At 37.3% G+C, this 17,688-nt stretch overlaps 1 protein-coding gene across 1 annotated transcript in view; it reads right to left on the bottom strand.

Annotated features, from left to right (window-relative positions):
- The window catches only part of lrp2b (low density lipoprotein receptor-related protein 2b), a 62,586-nt gene that overhangs the window by 11,128 nt on the left and 33,770 nt on the right, over window positions 1–17,688 (bottom strand). Inside the window, exons 44-74 of the mRNA XM_067429580.1 lie at window positions 17,090–17,293; window positions 16,761–17,003; window positions 16,278–16,403; window positions 16,027–16,146; window positions 15,810–15,941; window positions 15,514–15,715; window positions 15,116–15,411; window positions 13,693–14,209; window positions 13,458–13,610; window positions 13,190–13,360; window positions 12,734–12,957; window positions 12,479–12,656; window positions 12,157–12,353; window positions 11,653–11,898; window positions 11,427–11,555; window positions 10,591–10,710; window positions 10,397–10,513; window positions 9,988–10,104; window positions 8,113–8,250; window positions 7,807–7,929; window positions 6,113–6,241; window positions 5,880–6,011; window positions 5,353–5,478; window positions 5,135–5,278; window positions 4,582–4,747; window positions 4,114–4,242; window positions 3,633–3,853; window positions 2,473–2,655; window positions 2,165–2,284; window positions 263–350; window positions 111–175 (exon numbers count right to left, since the gene is read on the bottom strand). Coding sequence (XP_067285681.1) covers window positions 111–175; window positions 263–350; window positions 2,165–2,284; window positions 2,473–2,655; window positions 3,633–3,853; window positions 4,114–4,242; window positions 4,582–4,747; window positions 5,135–5,278; window positions 5,353–5,478; window positions 5,880–6,011; window positions 6,113–6,241; window positions 7,807–7,929; window positions 8,113–8,250; window positions 9,988–10,104; window positions 10,397–10,513; window positions 10,591–10,710; window positions 11,427–11,555; window positions 11,653–11,898; window positions 12,157–12,353; window positions 12,479–12,656; window positions 12,734–12,957; window positions 13,190–13,360; window positions 13,458–13,610; window positions 13,693–14,209; window positions 15,116–15,411; window positions 15,514–15,715; window positions 15,810–15,941; window positions 16,027–16,146; window positions 16,278–16,403; window positions 16,761–17,003; window positions 17,090–17,293 — 5,256 coding nt within the window. The remainder of the gene's footprint in view (window positions 1–110; window positions 176–262; window positions 351–2,164; window positions 2,285–2,472; window positions 2,656–3,632; window positions 3,854–4,113; window positions 4,243–4,581; window positions 4,748–5,134; window positions 5,279–5,352; window positions 5,479–5,879; window positions 6,012–6,112; window positions 6,242–7,806; window positions 7,930–8,112; window positions 8,251–9,987; window positions 10,105–10,396; window positions 10,514–10,590; window positions 10,711–11,426; window positions 11,556–11,652; window positions 11,899–12,156; window positions 12,354–12,478; window positions 12,657–12,733; window positions 12,958–13,189; window positions 13,361–13,457; window positions 13,611–13,692; window positions 14,210–15,115; window positions 15,412–15,513; window positions 15,716–15,809; window positions 15,942–16,026; window positions 16,147–16,277; window positions 16,404–16,760; window positions 17,004–17,089; window positions 17,294–17,688) is intronic.

Below are 17,688 nucleotides of genomic sequence, written 5' to 3'. Positions count from 1 at the left end.
AAAGGATGTGGGTCGTGAGTTTTTTGTGGTTTGTTTGCAAAAGAGGACAGCTTGAAATGTAGCTGCATGATAACTTAAAAACTGATATCATGCACTGCCATAAATTTTACCTGAGGTTGTGACCACATCATAAATACTGGTCTCACATAAGTCTCCTTTCCATTCAGAGGGGCAACTGTAGAGGTGAGTTAACAGTCAGAATTACCCCATCCATAAGTTTATTCATTCCTGCTTGCATTATCATTATAAAATCAGAACTTACTTGCAGAGCGCCTTATTGTCATCAAAATAACAGGTTCCACCGTTCTTGCACTGGCATGGAGGGGGCATGGTTGGTTCAGGCTCAATCCCTAACAAATCACACAAATAATTAAAAAAAAAGATGTGAGGGGATGACATATTTAGAGCTGAACATTAAAGGTGCCCTAGAATGAAAAATTGAATTAACCTTGCCATAGTTAAATAACACGTACATGGACATCACATACCGTGAGTCTCAAACACCATTGCCCTACTCCTTCATATGTAAATCTTGTTTGTGAAAAACACCACAGAAAAACATGTGATTCTCATCATAACGTCAACTGTGACGCAATTGCTGGGATCATTACGCCCTCAACATTTGCATGTCAGCCCATGTTCATTGTCAGGCCGAACTGCGCAGCCGAATCATCAGTTCTGCAGGTAAACAAGCGTCACGCGAGGATAGATCGGCAGATCATGGAAATAAATGTCATGTTCCAGGCAATGCAGGGGACGTGAGGACTTTTTATAAACCACTCCCACATATAAAAAATATCAACAGTCATGGTTGATGTTTATTTATAATTGGATACTGCAACAATTTAATTTAAAGTAGTTTGTTTGCTTGGCCCATTTCACTACGGACAGATTTTCTAACCTGGGACAATATCAAGCAGGATTCGCTCCGCATATAAATCTGAAGAAAGGGCCAATTCCAACCATATTCCTGCAAGCAGTAAATAATTGTATCCATTTCTTGACTGCCAAACCTATTTCTGATTAAATTAAAAGTTTAAATTAAAAGTAAGACAACATTAATGATAATATCCCCTGTGTTGTCTAGATCCAACGCAAGATGCTATTACAGTAACAATTAGAAACTCCAAGCACCTCATAACAGTTTGTCAAATGACAATTATTATATAATGTCATTTGTTTGGTGCCTTTGCCAAACTTGTAATACAAATAATACAAATAAATGTATTATTCAAATATTATTTCCCGACAGTGTTGTCATACAATACAACACTAGATACCTATGTCGATCCCTTTTGACAGATTGAAATCTAAATTAGCCTAAATTTCTTCATCAACACATAACTCAGAAGCTAACAACATTTACTACTGTCTACTACTACTGCAACTAGCTATAGCTCACTTGATCCTTGTAGCTAACGTCACTTTCTCCACCATCTAAGTTGAAACAATAGTCATTTGACAAGGCTTCTAGTCAATTTTTTAAATAAATATACATTTTTGAGAAATGAAGTATGATTATTTTGCAGTGGGTGAGTAGTAAACATGACAGTAAAAAATATTTTGAGTGGCTTCTATTTTACTTTGTTTGGCTAAATAAATCGACTTTTAAACCAGTACTCTACTGTCAAACTGTAATGTTACTGTACAAACAACATATTTACACGCCAGTTCAGTTTGTGATTCAAAGTTAAGAAGCTATCATTGTAAAATCATTGCCATGACGGATGGTATAGATGTGTTTAGCTGTCATTGAGCAGCAGTGCAGTGAAACAGCCAATCAGAGCAGAACTCTGCATTAATATTCACGACCCTTCCAAAAAACGCAAAAACAGAGCATTACATCCTAGGAACAATTTCTAGGGTTGTAAATGGACCTGTAAAACCATATTTGGACCTTAAATAAGCCACATACCCTCTATTTAGATATGAAAGAACAATTTAAAATATTGTTTCAAATCATTCTAGGGCACCTTTAAAATGTGCCTTAGTCACATATTCTTAGTGTAAGGAAGTGAAATTCCCTCTTTTATATACTTTATTATAACTGAAACGAAAAATTTGTGTCAGCAGTGTTGGTTTCAACACATAGTTTAGCTACAATGAATTAGTTTATGGTCACTGAGATGACTATAAAGACAGAGATAACGAGTATAAAAGGCACCTGCGTCACATTCGGTATTGCTACCAGGAAAGAAGCTGGTGCCCTCTGGACAGGCACATGTGTAGCCTCCAGGCCTCAGCAGACACAGGTGACTGCATGTGCCCTTACAAGGGTTCTTCACTGTGGAGGAGAGACAGTTTACACACATCCAACCCTCTCTCTCTATATAAAATCACTTCAAGCAGCTAGCAACAAAATCCTAACTAGCATCATATTTTATCAGCACAATAAAAGTTAGCTAAAGCTTAAACACAGACTGGATTATATATAGATCATTATGTAAATCTCACTTTACTGAGGTTACTCACAGGTTATAGAGTTGTATTTCTGCTGCTGGTATACATTGATCTGGGTGAGCCAAGGTCCGGCTATTAGGAGTCTGGTTTTGGTGCCTTTGCCAAACTTGTCCTGTCGGAACACTTCACCCTTCTCTTGCGTGCTCCAGTACACATGGTCCTCAAACACATTCACACTGAATGGGTTTCTTACATCTGAGAGAAAAGAACCGAGATACATGAGATATGAATGTCCCTTTTGAAAAAGAAGTATTCCTTTAAAAAGAGCACTTATTACGTAAATAATATACGCAACTGAAATGAATGTTTTCTGACACTTATTTGCATGTTAATTGCAATTAAATTAAAATATAGTTTGATTTGATTTTCAATGCAACTTTAAAGTGTCCCCCCCCCACACTCAAACAAGTATATCTTTATATGTAATTTCATTATTACTTCTATTGTATTGACTAAATGGTTAAAGTGTTCTGCTGAATGCACTGACAAGCATTTATGGCAAACTAAAATGTACTTAAATGTCATTTCTATTGAAACTTATATGTCATGTATACACATTTGTAATAATGATGAAGGTGAATTTATTATATTTAAAATATATTCACTTTAAAATCGACTTAGTATGTAAGTCAACCCATTAAAATAAGTATAAAGCATGAAAAAAAAAGATGATCAAAACAATAATTTATGTACTTTTAATTTGACATTACAAAGTGCTCTTGTGTGTAAGAAACAATCAGGAAACTCTAGGTTAAACTTAATTTTAAGGTGTCTTTGTTATGGTGTAATTATATATTTATGTAATGAGTAATATTAAGTAACTACATGTACTTACAACATGATTATGGTAGGATGAGGGCTTGTTGCATGTAATTATGCATAAAGTACTTGTTATTACTATGGTAAGTACATGTAACATATGTAACAAGCACACTGAAAAATAAAGTGTTATCAAACTTACTCTCTTTAAGTACATTCAAGTGGCCTTTTATTTTAATAATATTCTATAATCTTTGAATAATATGTTTTTTAAAATGTACTTTTGAGATTGTACTTTTAAGGGCACATTCAAGACAATTAAGTGCAGTTGATTTTTCACAGAGAGTTTATTAATATACAGTGGTTTCTACGTAGGACAATTGATTGTTGAATTAGCCTAATCGATCCCTTACCTATGAAAACTGAAATTTGTCTGTTCCGTCCATCTGGCAGGATGGACTCAATGCGACTCTCCTTTGTATCTGACCAATAGATTCGGTCACTGTTTGTGAAGTCGATGGACAAGCCTGTAGGCCAACCCAAACCGCTGTCCACCAGAACCCTTCTCTCTTGACCATCCAACCAGGAGCCTTCGATACGGGCCGTGTTGCCATTGTCAATCCAGTAAAGCATGCTGCACCACAGCATGACAAAACAAAATTCAAACATTGGCATTTAAATGGCGCGCTTGAAGCAATTGTTAACTTTTCTCATTTTTGGTGCTGCTTCTTAATGGAGATTCAACAAAACTTTTTTATCTTATGTTTTAGAGAAAAACAAACACACGTGGACTTGGAATAACATGAGGGTGAGTAAATGATAACAGAATATTTTCACTTTGAGGTTAACTGTCCCTTCAAACAGACCACAGGAAAACAGGATAGAGGATCTCACCCTAAACGAGGGTTCACGGCCACAGAAGTGGGTTCTTCCAGATCAGTCTTAATCAGATGCTTCCTGTACCGCCCATCCAGCATGGCCACTTCTAGACGTTTGAGCTGTGCATCGGCCCAGTACAAATTCCTACAAGAATTTTAAAGGCTCATGAGCTGTTACAGACTGATTCATCAACTACTCTTGCCAAGACTATTGGTTATTATTCAATTTCATTCATCTTCAGGGCAGGGTTTGACTATTTGGAATATTTTAACAAATATTGTTGTAAAATGGGCCCCACTCTATATTAGGTATCTTTAACTATTATGTACTAACTGTTAAATTAATCACTTGATAAAAGTGCACTTATTATGTGAATACATGTGTTTATATTGCACTTATATTATTATAATTATCTGCATGTAATTGCATCTGTAAAACACCTAATATAAAGTGTGACCGTAAAATGTAATGCGAGTGCTTTACCTGCCGACCCAATCCACTGCAATTCCATAAGGCTTTGTGATATACTTGATGTCCAGACTGACAGCAGCAGCAATGTTATTATTATGATCATCCACAGCTGGCAGATAAGCTCTTTTAATAGCACCAGGCAATGCACCACTCCCTTCTACTGTAAAATACACCACACCTGAAACATACAAGACGGCAAGAGGGGGGACATACCACATTAATGCATTATTGTATCTCTGAAAGTGATTGAATATGATTAAATAAATTCTGATAAAGTAAGAACATTGGAAGCCCACTTCCGCCACAAATGGAGGGGAAACAATCAAGCTTTGGTAAACAATAACGAATTATTTTGTCAAATTTATATCTTTTTAAATCATAATTAGGATATTTTGTCACATTTTTTACTTTTTATGTCATAATTATAACTTTTTGACTATGAATTTACCAAAGCATGATTGTTTTTCTTATGTGGCGGAAATGGAATAGAACATACACCATGGTGTGTATGGTGTATACACCAGTGTCATTTTAAGGGGCTGAAGCACTAGAATTGAGTACATACTAAGTTTGGTGTTGTTGTGGTCCCAGTCATAGTCCAACGCCACAATGCGCTCCTCTTCCTGCAAGAAGTCATGGTACTCCTCCGTCTGGAGGTTGTAGCGACGGATGCGGATGTTCTCCGGCAGCAGGAGCAGCGGTTCAGGACCTAAGATGGAGAAGCTTTAAGATTCTATACATGCTATGAAATTCCTGTCTTGTTTCTTAAGATTTCTGTCCTACCTTCAGCCTCACACTGATTGCCTGTGCCCACTTTCCTGTAGCCCTGGGCACACTCACAGTCATAGCTTCCTTTAGTGTTCTTGCAGGCCTGCGGGCATGTGCCATACTCTAAACACTCGTCTATATCTGCAGGGAGCAAGAGTCACATGAGTAAAATGAGGCACAGCAACACTGTAAAAAATATGTTAAATAAGTTATGACAACATCTTTTTTATTTACATTGTTTTAACTCATCAAAATAAGAAATGTTCAACTTTTTCATAAGTTGTGAAATGTAACTCATTTTTAAAGTCAATTTAACATAATCTAAGTTGAAATAATTTAAACATCCATGACGATTGTACTTAAAAACTTGTGACTCAGTTTTTTACAGTGAAGGCATAATGTGATGCATTAAGTGTGGCGGCATACACAGGTTAAGCTTTCTATTTACAGATTTAATTTTGACAATTTAAAACTGCCTGCAAAAATGTCTCCACTATGAAGAGGATTGTGATAAGGTGCTAAATATGCATCTTTGTGTGTACCATTGCAGCGGAAGGTGTTATCCGGATCTACGGCATAACCTGGTTTACAAGAGCAGATGAAGCCAGTTCCGTTCAGATTTGTACACTCGTGCTGACATAACTTCTCATCACAGTTGCGGTCGTGGCCAAAATCTGAAAAGAGTCACTCATCATGAACTACCTGACAGAAACGCAGTTCTTATAAAGTTCCATTATTAGTTACTGATCCTGTATGGGGATGTTTGTTGACTTACTGCAGCCCAGTTCATCAGTAAGGTCTCCACAGTTGTTGTTGTGGTCACATACGTAAGGCAGAGCCACACAGTAGCCATTAGTGCATTTAAATTCATTGGGCGTGCAGGGTGCGAGAGTGGGTTCCTGACCTGATTGAAAAACGCAATTCTTACCGTCATCACTGACCATAACAACAACAACATGTAATGCATTAGATACAAAAAAAAAAAAAATAGCCACACTGCACACATAATTTTCTTAATCATTATATTTGTATAACAGTATCTCGTTTTTCCAGTAAATATATACTTTTCTTTCAGAAATAAAAATAAACTACCTAACATAATAGTCTATTTTATTAAACAAAGTAGAACCATTTGTTAACATCAGTTAACTACATAATTTCTACATTTACTAATACATTCCTCAAATCAAAAGATGTATTTGTTCATATTATTATTATTATTTGACATGAACTAGCAATGATGAGTTGTATATTTATCAACTAATGTCAACACATGACATTAGTGACACAATAAATACTATGTATTTCTAACTGTTAACTAGTTACTAAAATTTGTCTTTCATCTTGTGTTGAGTATTTTTTTTTAACAAAATGTAGAATTATGCTTAAAACAAGAGACACAAAGCCAATAATTAGGATTTGAATTGAGTTTAGAAAAATAAACTTTAAAAAAAGTTGGGACATCTGCCTTTAAATGCACATTAACTTTAATGACATCCCATTCTTAATCCATAAGGTTTAATATGGAGTTGGCCCTGGAAAACAACCCCGCACCATAATCCCCCCTCCACCAAACTTTAAACATGGCACAATGCAGTCAGGCAAGTACCGTTCTGCTTGCAACCGCTAAACCCAGACTCATCCATCGGATTGCCAGAGAAGAGTGATTCGTCACTCCAGAGAAAATGTCTCCACTGCTCTAGAGTCCCGTGGTAGCGTGCTTTACACCACTGCATCTGATGCTTTGTATTGCACTTGGTGATGTAAGGCTTGGATGCAGGTGCTTGGCCATTGAAACCCATTCCATGAAGCTTTCTACGCACTGTTCTTGAGCTAATCTGAAGGCCACATAAAGTTTGGAGGTCTGTAGCTATTGACTCTATTGTAGCTATTGAAAGTTAGCAACTTCTATGCACTGTGTGCCTCAGAATGTGCTGACCCCACTCTGTGATTTTACGTGGCCTACCACTTCGTGGCTGAGTTGCTGTTGTTCCCAGTTGCTTTCACTTTGTTATGATACTATTAACAGTTTACGCATTATTGCACATGTGGCAACCTATCACAGTACCACGCTTGAATTCACTGAGGTCCTGAGAGCGACGCATTCTTTCAGAAATGTTTGTAGAAGCGCCTACATGTGCTTGATTTTACATACTTTTGGCCACAGAAGTGAATGGAACACCTGAATTCAATGATTTGGAGGGGTGTCCCAATACTTTTGGCAATAGAGTGTATTTTATATACTATCTCACTCACAATAATAATAATTGATAATAATAATAATAAAAATAAATATTTCTTGAGCACCAAATCAGCATATTACAGTAAGACTGAAGACTAGAGTAATGTTGCTGAAAATTCACCTTTGCTGTCACAGGCAAATTATATTTGTATTCTATAAATAGAAAAGTTATTATGTGTATTAGATTGATTTTTGTTGAAGTGAAAAGATATGAGTGAATGTCTTACACTGGTCCTCCTTTTCATCACTGCCATCCCCACAGTCGTCTTTTTTGTTGCACATGAGACCACTGTATATGCAGTAGCCATTGTCACAGCGAAACTTGGCTGGCATTTCACATGTAATGTTCCCTGATAACAAAACGATTCTGACAATAAGACACTGTTATCATATTCCTGATGAAATTACTATATTAGGCCAACATGAATTTCCAGATTTAAGGACTGATAATGTATCATAAAGAGACACATGTATTATAATGGTTCAAATTATCTGCAAAAATGTTATTATTTCAGTTTCCTAAAACGTCTTACAGCAGAGGTTGAGTTGCTCATCAGAGCGGTCTCCACAGTCATTGAAGCCATCACACACCCATTGCTGGTTCACACACAGCTTGTTGTTACACTGGAACTGGTGTGATGGACACCAGCGTCCTCCAGGATAGCGAGTAGCTGTTGGGAAAACAAAAAGTACAGAACCAATTCAACAATTCCAGTATATGGAATCAGACGACTTGGTAACTCCCCTGTAATGTAACACATTACATTACAGGTGCACTAACATGCATTAATTCATGCTGAACTAATAAACCACAAGTTAATGTATGACTTATGACTATCTTACCCATTTATTAATGATTACTGCATCAGCAACTAACAAAGATTAAAACATATATGAATTGCTATTAATTAAATGTGTCATCATCATCATGTATTAATTCCCTAATAACATATTATATTAAATGATAATGTAAATTCATATATTAAATACCACAATGGTCAAAGCTATTTAAACTTCCAGTTATCTGCTTTAGTTAATCATTAACTAATGATTTACAAAGGTATCATTATGTTATGACTTTAATTGCTGAGACAAATCACTATGACCTAATTGTTAAAGGTGCACTATGTAAAACATTTTCAGTAAAACATCCAAAAACCATTAGGCCAGTGTTATATATTTTGTTAAACTGAGTTTTAACAATATCCCAAATGTTTCCAACTATTTGTAAATTGTCAGAAAATTGCTATTTTAACCGGGACGTACATATGAGGGAGTTGTGTGAGGGAGTTGCCTGTCAATCGATCAATCAATCAATCAATCAATCAATCAATCAATCAATCAATCAATCAATCAATCAATCAATCAATCAATCAATCAATCAATCAATGGCAGATAAGTATTATAGTTTATAGAATTAAATAAGACCTAATTAATAAATTGTATTTGTATATTTAGTTGATTGCTGTCAATTGCGTCATATTTGTGTAATTATCGATTTCTGGTTTAATTTTGCAGAAACGCTTTACTCTTACTGCAGTGTGCAACAAGTGTCATAGCAGCCGCCGAGTAAACACACAGAGTAACGTCATAACAATTTTCAACACACGTGAATGTATCTAATATGACAAACAGAGCTGCGTTACCTCATACTCATGAGCGGAAAAGGGACTGTGGCATAATAAAAGTCCCACTGCTTGGGAGGCGTGTGTTGTGGTCATCTTATCAATAAATGCTCCAGTAGCTCATACTACAGTACCGTTAATAATCGCATCCATGAACATGATTTCTCCCAAGTCCAATCACATTTTTTTTCCCACCGGCTGTAAGGTGAAGACCATATGTCCCATGATTCTGAGCTCAAACTTGGCATCATTAAACTATGTCTCTGTTTTGAATAGGCAACCTCTAGCGGATGTAAAAGTTACATAGTGCACCTTTAAGTAATATGTCATTGTGGTTATAGGGTTTTACATAAATTTTGAATTAGTTTAGTAATGTACATGAACAAGTAAAGTCATAACAGAATTATACCTTTGCAAATGATTAGTTAATGATTAAGTAAAGCAGACAACTGGAAGTTGAAATGCATGGCTTCGACCCACTGTGGTAATCAACAGGTTCATTTACATTATTAGTAAATATAATGTTATTAGGGAATTCATACATTATGATACATTTAACTAATAACAATTGATTGATTACATAATCTATTACTCATATAGAATCTTCATTTGTTTGCTGATGCAGTAATCATTAATTAATTGTTTAGTTCTTCATGAATCATACATTAAATCATAATTATCTGGCTAATAATTAAGCATGAATCAATGCATATCAGTGCACCCATATTCTTAAGTGTTACAGACAACATAAATATCCATATATTTCTATCCCTGCACACTCACGGCAGGCAGACTCATCTGAGAAGTCTAGGCAGTCGGCATAACCATCACATTTCAGAGCTTCTGGGATGCAGTGTCCAGATGTACACTGGAATGTTCCAGGACGACAGGTCCGCAGCTCTATGAAGAAAAAATTACTTTGTAAATCCCATAGTAATTTAAAAGATGTAAAAGATGTAAAGGGGAAATCTATGCATCTTATCATTTTAAGCATATTCTGTTTATATGTAGCATTTTGAATGTGACATATTTCTGAGGGAAACTTTATATTCAACAAGAAAAAAAAGTGTTAAGTTGGACTTAATGTTATCTATCAAGATTTGTTTGGATCATGAAAAGTGCTGTTTAATAACATGTGGTTGGAGAGGAGATGTTGCAAAATAAAAAGGGTGCCAGTTTTACTTCAACTTACCACAGTCCCGCTCGTCAGAATTGTCCCCACAGTCATTGTCATGGTCACAAACCCAAGATCCTGGAATGCACTGCTGGTTGTCACAACGATACTCACTCTCAGAACAAGGTCTGGGTTCTGTGAACACACACAAAAAGTGTGAGCTACTAGACCTTCAGTATAGAAGGAAATGGATGGTCAGTGCATTACTCAACCACAATTTCTCTCATCAGATCCATCTCCGCAGTCATTGTTCCCATCACAGCGCCAGCGAATGGGCACACAACGGTGGTTATCACAGCGGAAATCTCCCAGAGGGTCACAGGTCAGCTCTTCTGCATGAAGGAAATTGCAGGGGTTGATTTTAATTTATTTCAATTGTTAAAAATGTAATTATAATCCCTTTTATGTAATACATCAAAATGGATATTTATCGCTTATTTGTTGAATCATGAGAATTCTGACAAAAGGCTCTTTATTGTGAAGACACTTAATTGTTTTTTGTAAATTTTTGTAGATAAAGTTTAAAAATATATATTACATTTTAATTCTACAAAACTAAAATTGTATTTCCTATTTTTTAAATGGATAAGCAGCATCAGTGTCCATCATTCTAGGGAAATCCTTCCTTAATGTTTAAAAATCATCCCAGGATGCACCTCAGGTCCAGACAAAGGGTCGCAATTTATTAAGATTACAGAACATGAAATAAGATAAAAATAATTTTTATTTTCTAATATTATATTCACTTACGTGTAAGATATTGTTATTTAACAAATCACTTTATTTTATATATTAGTTTTGATCACACCTTTTTTTATTACATTTATATTAATTCATTAATAATAAAAAATGTGTTGGTGTGTCCAAGCTTGTGTACAGACTGGCCATTATACTAACCATTATACTGTCTCAGTTTTTATATTAGAGAACTGGATTGTGTCTTAAAAGAATATGATTTTGTTTTGGATTTTGTTTTGAGTCAGCCTGTCTCGTGCAAATATTTTAAATATTTTTTAAATATTATTTTAAATCATTATATGGAACTTACGGCAGCCCTGCTCATCGCTGTTGTCTAGACAGTCATTGGCGCCGTCACACACAGCCCACAGAGGTATACAGCGATAGTTTGTTTTGCAGGAGAACTCCGTGTCTGCATCACACTTATGATCAGGGCCCACTACAAAAAAAGAGATGCAGGAAAGAGACAAATGTCAAGGGTCAGTTAAAATCAAGCTGATAAAGAAAAGGGCCAATTTTCCCCAAGGGACACTCACTGCACTCATCATATGGCTCATCTGAGTTATCTCCGCAGTCATTCTGTGCATCACACACGTAGCTTGGTGGTATGCAGCGTCCGTTTTTGCATTGAAACTGTCCAGGTTTGCAAGTCTTTTCTGCACAGCTGTCGGCTTCCTCATCACTGCCATCAGCACAGTCCTGAATCCCATCACAATGCCAGGATATTGGAATACAGCGCTTGTTTTTACACTGGAACTGGTTCTCAGAGCAACGGTGATCACCTGGGTTACAAAGTTAGAGAGGATCTTTGAAAAAGTTTATATATATATATATATATATATATATATATATATATATATATATATATATATATATATATATATATTTGTATTGTGTGTGAACAGTAAATTTGTGTATTTACTGGAAAAAAAATACAGTAATCTGGTTATTAAGCAGAAATTTTCTGGGTTTAATGTGTGAAAGGGGCTAATGCTGACAAAGCCATGGTTAAGATAAACTAGAATATAAGTGTTACATACTGCAGAGTGCAGCATCTTCATCAGATCCATCATTGCAATCATTGTGTCCATCACACAGGAAAAACGGATAGGTGCAGTTCCCATCCTGGCACTGGAACCGTCCAATTGGGCAGTAACGTGGAGGACATGTCTGAGGCTCATCGGAGCCATCCCCACAGTCTGACTGACCATCACACTTCCACCATATGGGAATGCACCTGGAGACAAAAGGCAGACAGAGAAGAGAAGCAAGAAAAGGAAGAGCACACGATCATCAGGTTATCGACCTGTAGGCTGAAAAATCCACATTAAAGCATCACTATAAGAGAACCGATTCACTAACCGCTCATTGTCTCCACAGCGGAACTGAGTGCTGGAGCAGTCAGCCACGCACTGGATCCTAAAGCCAACAGCCAGACCAATGAAGTGATCTGGACACTCACATCTGGCCGTTGTCCCGCCCGGGCCAATCAGACACAGGTGACTACAGGTCAGGTCATGGTCATTGCAGGGATTGTCACCTAAGAAAATGTTAATAAAACATTCAAACAACCATCATGCAATTTAAGGTAATGTCGAAATGGATATATTGTCTTACTGCGTGGCTGTCTGTAAGGGTGATAGACATGGATGTCATTAGGGCGTTGTGTGTTGTTACCCATTACAACACGGTTAGCGCCAGTGTACTTGTGGGCTCTCTCTATGGTGTGGGTGTTCCAGTCAGTCCAGTAAACCAAATCCTCAAACAGGGTCAGTGCATAAGCATGGGGCAAGGAACCTGTTATAGCCCTGTGTCTGTTTTGTCCATCCATATCGGCATAACTGTAGGAAAAAAATACATCGTTTTAAGGGATGCACAATATGTTTGGCTTGTCGGTGCATACCTAATAATTTTATTATTGTGTTACAAAATACATCTGAGCTAGAGGTAAATGTTACCAAAACAACTTAAAATAAGTATTTTGCATGATATTGACCCAATTCATAATACTGTAAGTTTTACATGAAGCAGGAGATCACATCTGGTTTGGATATAATACAGGACACAACTTACTCAAGGAAATTTAGGTGGGCATCAGCAAAAAAGATTTTGTTGTTGGTGTAGTCGATTGTCAGGGCATGAGGCCACACTAGCTTGGTTGTGATGATAGCTGATGTGTTGGTTCCATCCAGGCCAGCCCTGCCAATGAAAGCCGTCCGCCCCCAGTCTGTCCAATATAGCCATCTGAACAGGAATGGGAAGGGAAATGTTTACACACATAAACATGCCAGATGTTCAACTAAATAATTAAAATAAATATCTACAGTTATTTTTAACTCACCCATATTTAGGGTTAACAGCGACAGCCCGAGGACTGGCAAAGCAGTATGTAGAGTTGGCATCAACACAACCTTTCAGGAGTTTTTTCCGGTAACGTCCATCAAGTTCAGAGACATGAATGGCTCCCATATTCCCATCTGCCCAGTACAGTTTTCTGCAAGGAAATATCCACCCATAGATTAACCCTGCCCAGTAGTTTTTAGAATATACTTCAAGTAAATGAATCATTAACTTACCGGCCCACCCAGTCCACAGCTATACCTTCTGCTCCATCCAGGTCATTCTTTAATATGACCTCCCTTCCTGTCCCATCTAAATACATCCTCTCAATGTGCAGTTTCCCAATATCCACCCAGTATAAACGCTTTTCAGTGGTATCAAAGTCTAGAGCTACAACGTTCGACAGGTCCTGCAGCACCACCGACAAGGACGATCCATCAGCGGTCAGGTTACGGATGTAGTAACGGTTGCTGTAGAGGAGGTACGGTGCGATTCCACTATTCTGACGACAGGTGCGTCCATCAGGCTCCCGCAGGTATCCCGGTGCGCATTTGCAGTAGAAGGATCCCACAGCATTCTCGCACACCTGACTGCACACTCCTGGTATTTCCTTGCACTCATCTATGTCCTCACAGGCCTTGCCGTCTGGCATGAGTTTGTAGCCGTCCCTGCAGGAGCAGTAGTAACCCGTCAGAGTGTCTGTGCAGTTCTGAGCACATTGGTGGATGGCTGGGTTACTGCACTCATTTATGCCTGTGGAATGACATAAAGACACATCATTACCTAATTCATCCATTTTATTAGATCCATTGTAATTGTGCTATTTACAAATTAATTGTAATTTATCAATGATAATATGATCTGTATTAGCATGTGAGTGGTAATTCAAATCAGAAATGTGTCAAAACTTAATAAAAGTCAAGTCATTTTTTAAACAAATGCTGTTATTTTTTTACTTTCTATTCAGCATAGAATCCTGAAAAACATATCTTAATCAGCACACTTGCAACACTGATAATAATAAATGTTTCTTGAGCAACAAATCGGCATATAAGAATGATTTCAGAAGGATCATGTGACACTGAAGACTGGAGTAATGGATGCTGAAAATGCAGCTTTTTCCATCACAGGAAAAAATTACATTTGAAAATGTACTAAATTTAATTCAAAATGTAATTTCACTGATTTACTGTATGCTTGATCAAATGAACGCATCCTCGGTGAGTGAGAAAGATTTAAAATCGTTTAAAAAAATTAAATAAATCTATATTAATCATGACAATTCTCTAAATAGTTTTAGCATGTTATTGAATATGCCAATGTAAATGTAATTGGTCTTGGCAGACTCGATTTGCTGCAGTGCAAATTAGGACTTGTTACTGCCAATATATATACACAGATATTCTGCTGTGAGCATGTAAGATATGCTGCTGCATAAATAGTCCTATATAAATCCTGTAGAAGATGTATATATGTAGCAGGGTTTTCACATTTTAGACATATTGGCATTACAGACACATCATTGCAATGCAATTTTAGATATATGCATTGACATTTTGCTTTTAACATTGTGTTTGTTGAATAAACAGTTTTTCTAAGTGTCTATTTCAGGCACATCACAAAAGTAAGCCTTTTCCCAAATATAAAGTGGTGTCTTACCGCAGCCTTTCTCATCACTGCTGTCAGAGCAGTCCCTCTCCTGGTTGCAGACCTTGTGGATGTCAATACACTCCCCAGAATTGCACATGAATTGTCCAGGTGCACAGGTGGGTTCCGGGCTCCTGCACAAGCCCTCAAATTCATCAGAGCCATCCTGACAGTCTGTATAACCATCACATACATACACTGATGGGATGCACACTCCATTCTGGCAGGAGAACTCTCGGCTGGAGCAGGTGCCATAAACGCAACCGATCTCATCACTGCCGTCCCCACAGTCATTCACACGGTCACAGCTGAGGAGGAGTTTTACACACACAGTATATATTTTATGAATATTTTGAGTAGAATGTTATTTGATTTGCATTGTTGGGTACTGGCGGACAGGAAAAACTCACTGGAAAGGCAACAGAATGCAGCGACCATTGGCGCAAGCAAACTCGTTCATGTGGCATGTGCGGTTGGGGCAATTGTGCAACTCATCCGCAGCATCTGCGCAGTCCTTCTCACCATCACACACATAACTCCATGGTATACAACGCGGAGAGCCTGGGTACCAAGTGGGGCATGAGAAATCGCTGGGGTTGCATGTCCTTGATCCTGAAACACAAAATACAAACCAGACTAGCAAAGTTATAATAAGTGCATTGACTTGCTGGTTTCTACCATCTTGAAGATGAATGACAGGACTCACCGCACTGCAGTTCCTCGGCCTCATCACTATTGTCTCCACAGTCGTTGTTGCCATCACATACCCACATTTCCAGAATGCAGTTTCCATTTGCACAGCTGAACTGCTTAGGGTTACACGTATAAACCTGATCCTCTGTGGAACGAGACAAAGAGAGTATAAGATAGGGATTCCAGTATTATATAGTGATTTGCAGACAGGAGGGGGACTCGACATATACCGCAGGTGGGTGGCTCATCTGTGCCGTCCAAACAATCTGGGATGCGATCACACAGCCATGCCTGGGGAATACACTTCCCGTTATCACAGCGGAACTCGTCTGCAGAGCAGGTCCGACCAGCTGTTGATCACAAGCAGTACAAGACATGACTAACTCTTTAAGGACATGCACGCATTATATTCTATTTTCATATTAAAGTGACATTTCACTCATGAAACAAAACAGCTAAAAGCTGAGACCCTGTAACTCACCACAGAAGAGTGGATTTTCATCACTGTTGTCCCCACAATTGTTAAAACCATCACATAGGCTATTCGAAGAAATGCAGATGTTGGTGGTGTCACATTTTACTAAGCCAGGTGCACAGGTTCTGTCCGCTAATAAATAAATAAAAAAGATTATTTCTTTGTTACCAAAAATCACACACTTCACCTTTAATATCACTCCAGTTAAAGAGTATCTTGTGCGCGGCTAAACATTAATGCTCGGTTTAATTCAAAAGGGAAAAAAATCTATGCAAATGTGGATGATGGTGCCAATGACACAATGTTATCATTGTGAACTAAAACAAAATCTAAAACTATTAAAAAATATTTTAATTCATTAAAATGAAGATTAAATCAAGTTACATAAATATTAGATGACAAGCTTAAACTTGTAAGTACATAGTAGTACATAATAAGCCACCTAATATAAAAATGGGACCAAAAATACTAAAATAGCACCACACTTACGGCAGTTAACTTCATCCGTGGTACCGTTGTCTCTGCAGTCATTGAATCCATCACACACAAAAGACGCACTGATGCAGCGTCCGTTAGCACAGGTGAACTCTGTGGTAGGGTTACAGGTTGGGAAGGCACAGCCATGCTCATCACTGTTATCTCCACAGTCATTTGTGTAGTCGCACACATAGTACAGAGGCACACAGCCTCCATTATCACAGGTGAATTCCGTAGGTGAGCAGGTGTGGAAAGCTGTAGAATGTAGAAGTCATGTATAAAAAAATAAATTATAATAACATAATATTTAAACACATTTTTTAATTGCTAAGGTCACTTACCACACACTCTCTCAAGCTCATCTGACCCATCCAAGCAGTCCCTGTAGCCATCACACTTCCAGCGCTGGAACAAACACCTTCCATCCAGACAGGTGAACTGATCCGCATGGCACCGCTGCCCATTGTCGGGGATGCAGTCTTTCCCATCGTTGGCCAGATACCAGTTACCAGTGCTTGGACACTGACACTCTGGACCAGATGGACCTGAGAAAGTGATAAAGGAGAGACTTGAGATGTAAGCTTCTCAAAAAAGAGAAGAATAAATAAATAAACATGCAGACTAAAATTTGTATATGTTTGAGTCCAAAAGAGAGCACATAAAGTTCCATGTTGCATATATATATATATATATATATATATATATATATATATATATATATATATATATATATATATATATATATATATATATATATATATATATATATATATATATATATATATATATATATATATATATATATATATATATATGCAACATGGAACTGACAGTAGGCCTATGTACACAAAGCAAACAGTCACGAATAATGTCACAATTTTATTTATTTGATTAGTGACAGCGAAGAATCTGAAATATTTAAAATTAATTTTCTGTTATA

This window comes from Pseudorasbora parva, chromosome 21 (assembly GCF_024679245.1).
Source record: "Pseudorasbora parva isolate DD20220531a chromosome 21, ASM2467924v1, whole genome shotgun sequence".
Taxonomy (NCBI): domain Eukaryota; kingdom Metazoa; phylum Chordata; class Actinopteri; order Cypriniformes; family Gobionidae; genus Pseudorasbora; species Pseudorasbora parva.
Note: the sequence above shows the minus strand (reverse complement) of the source record. Positions and strands in the feature narration are given on the sequence as shown.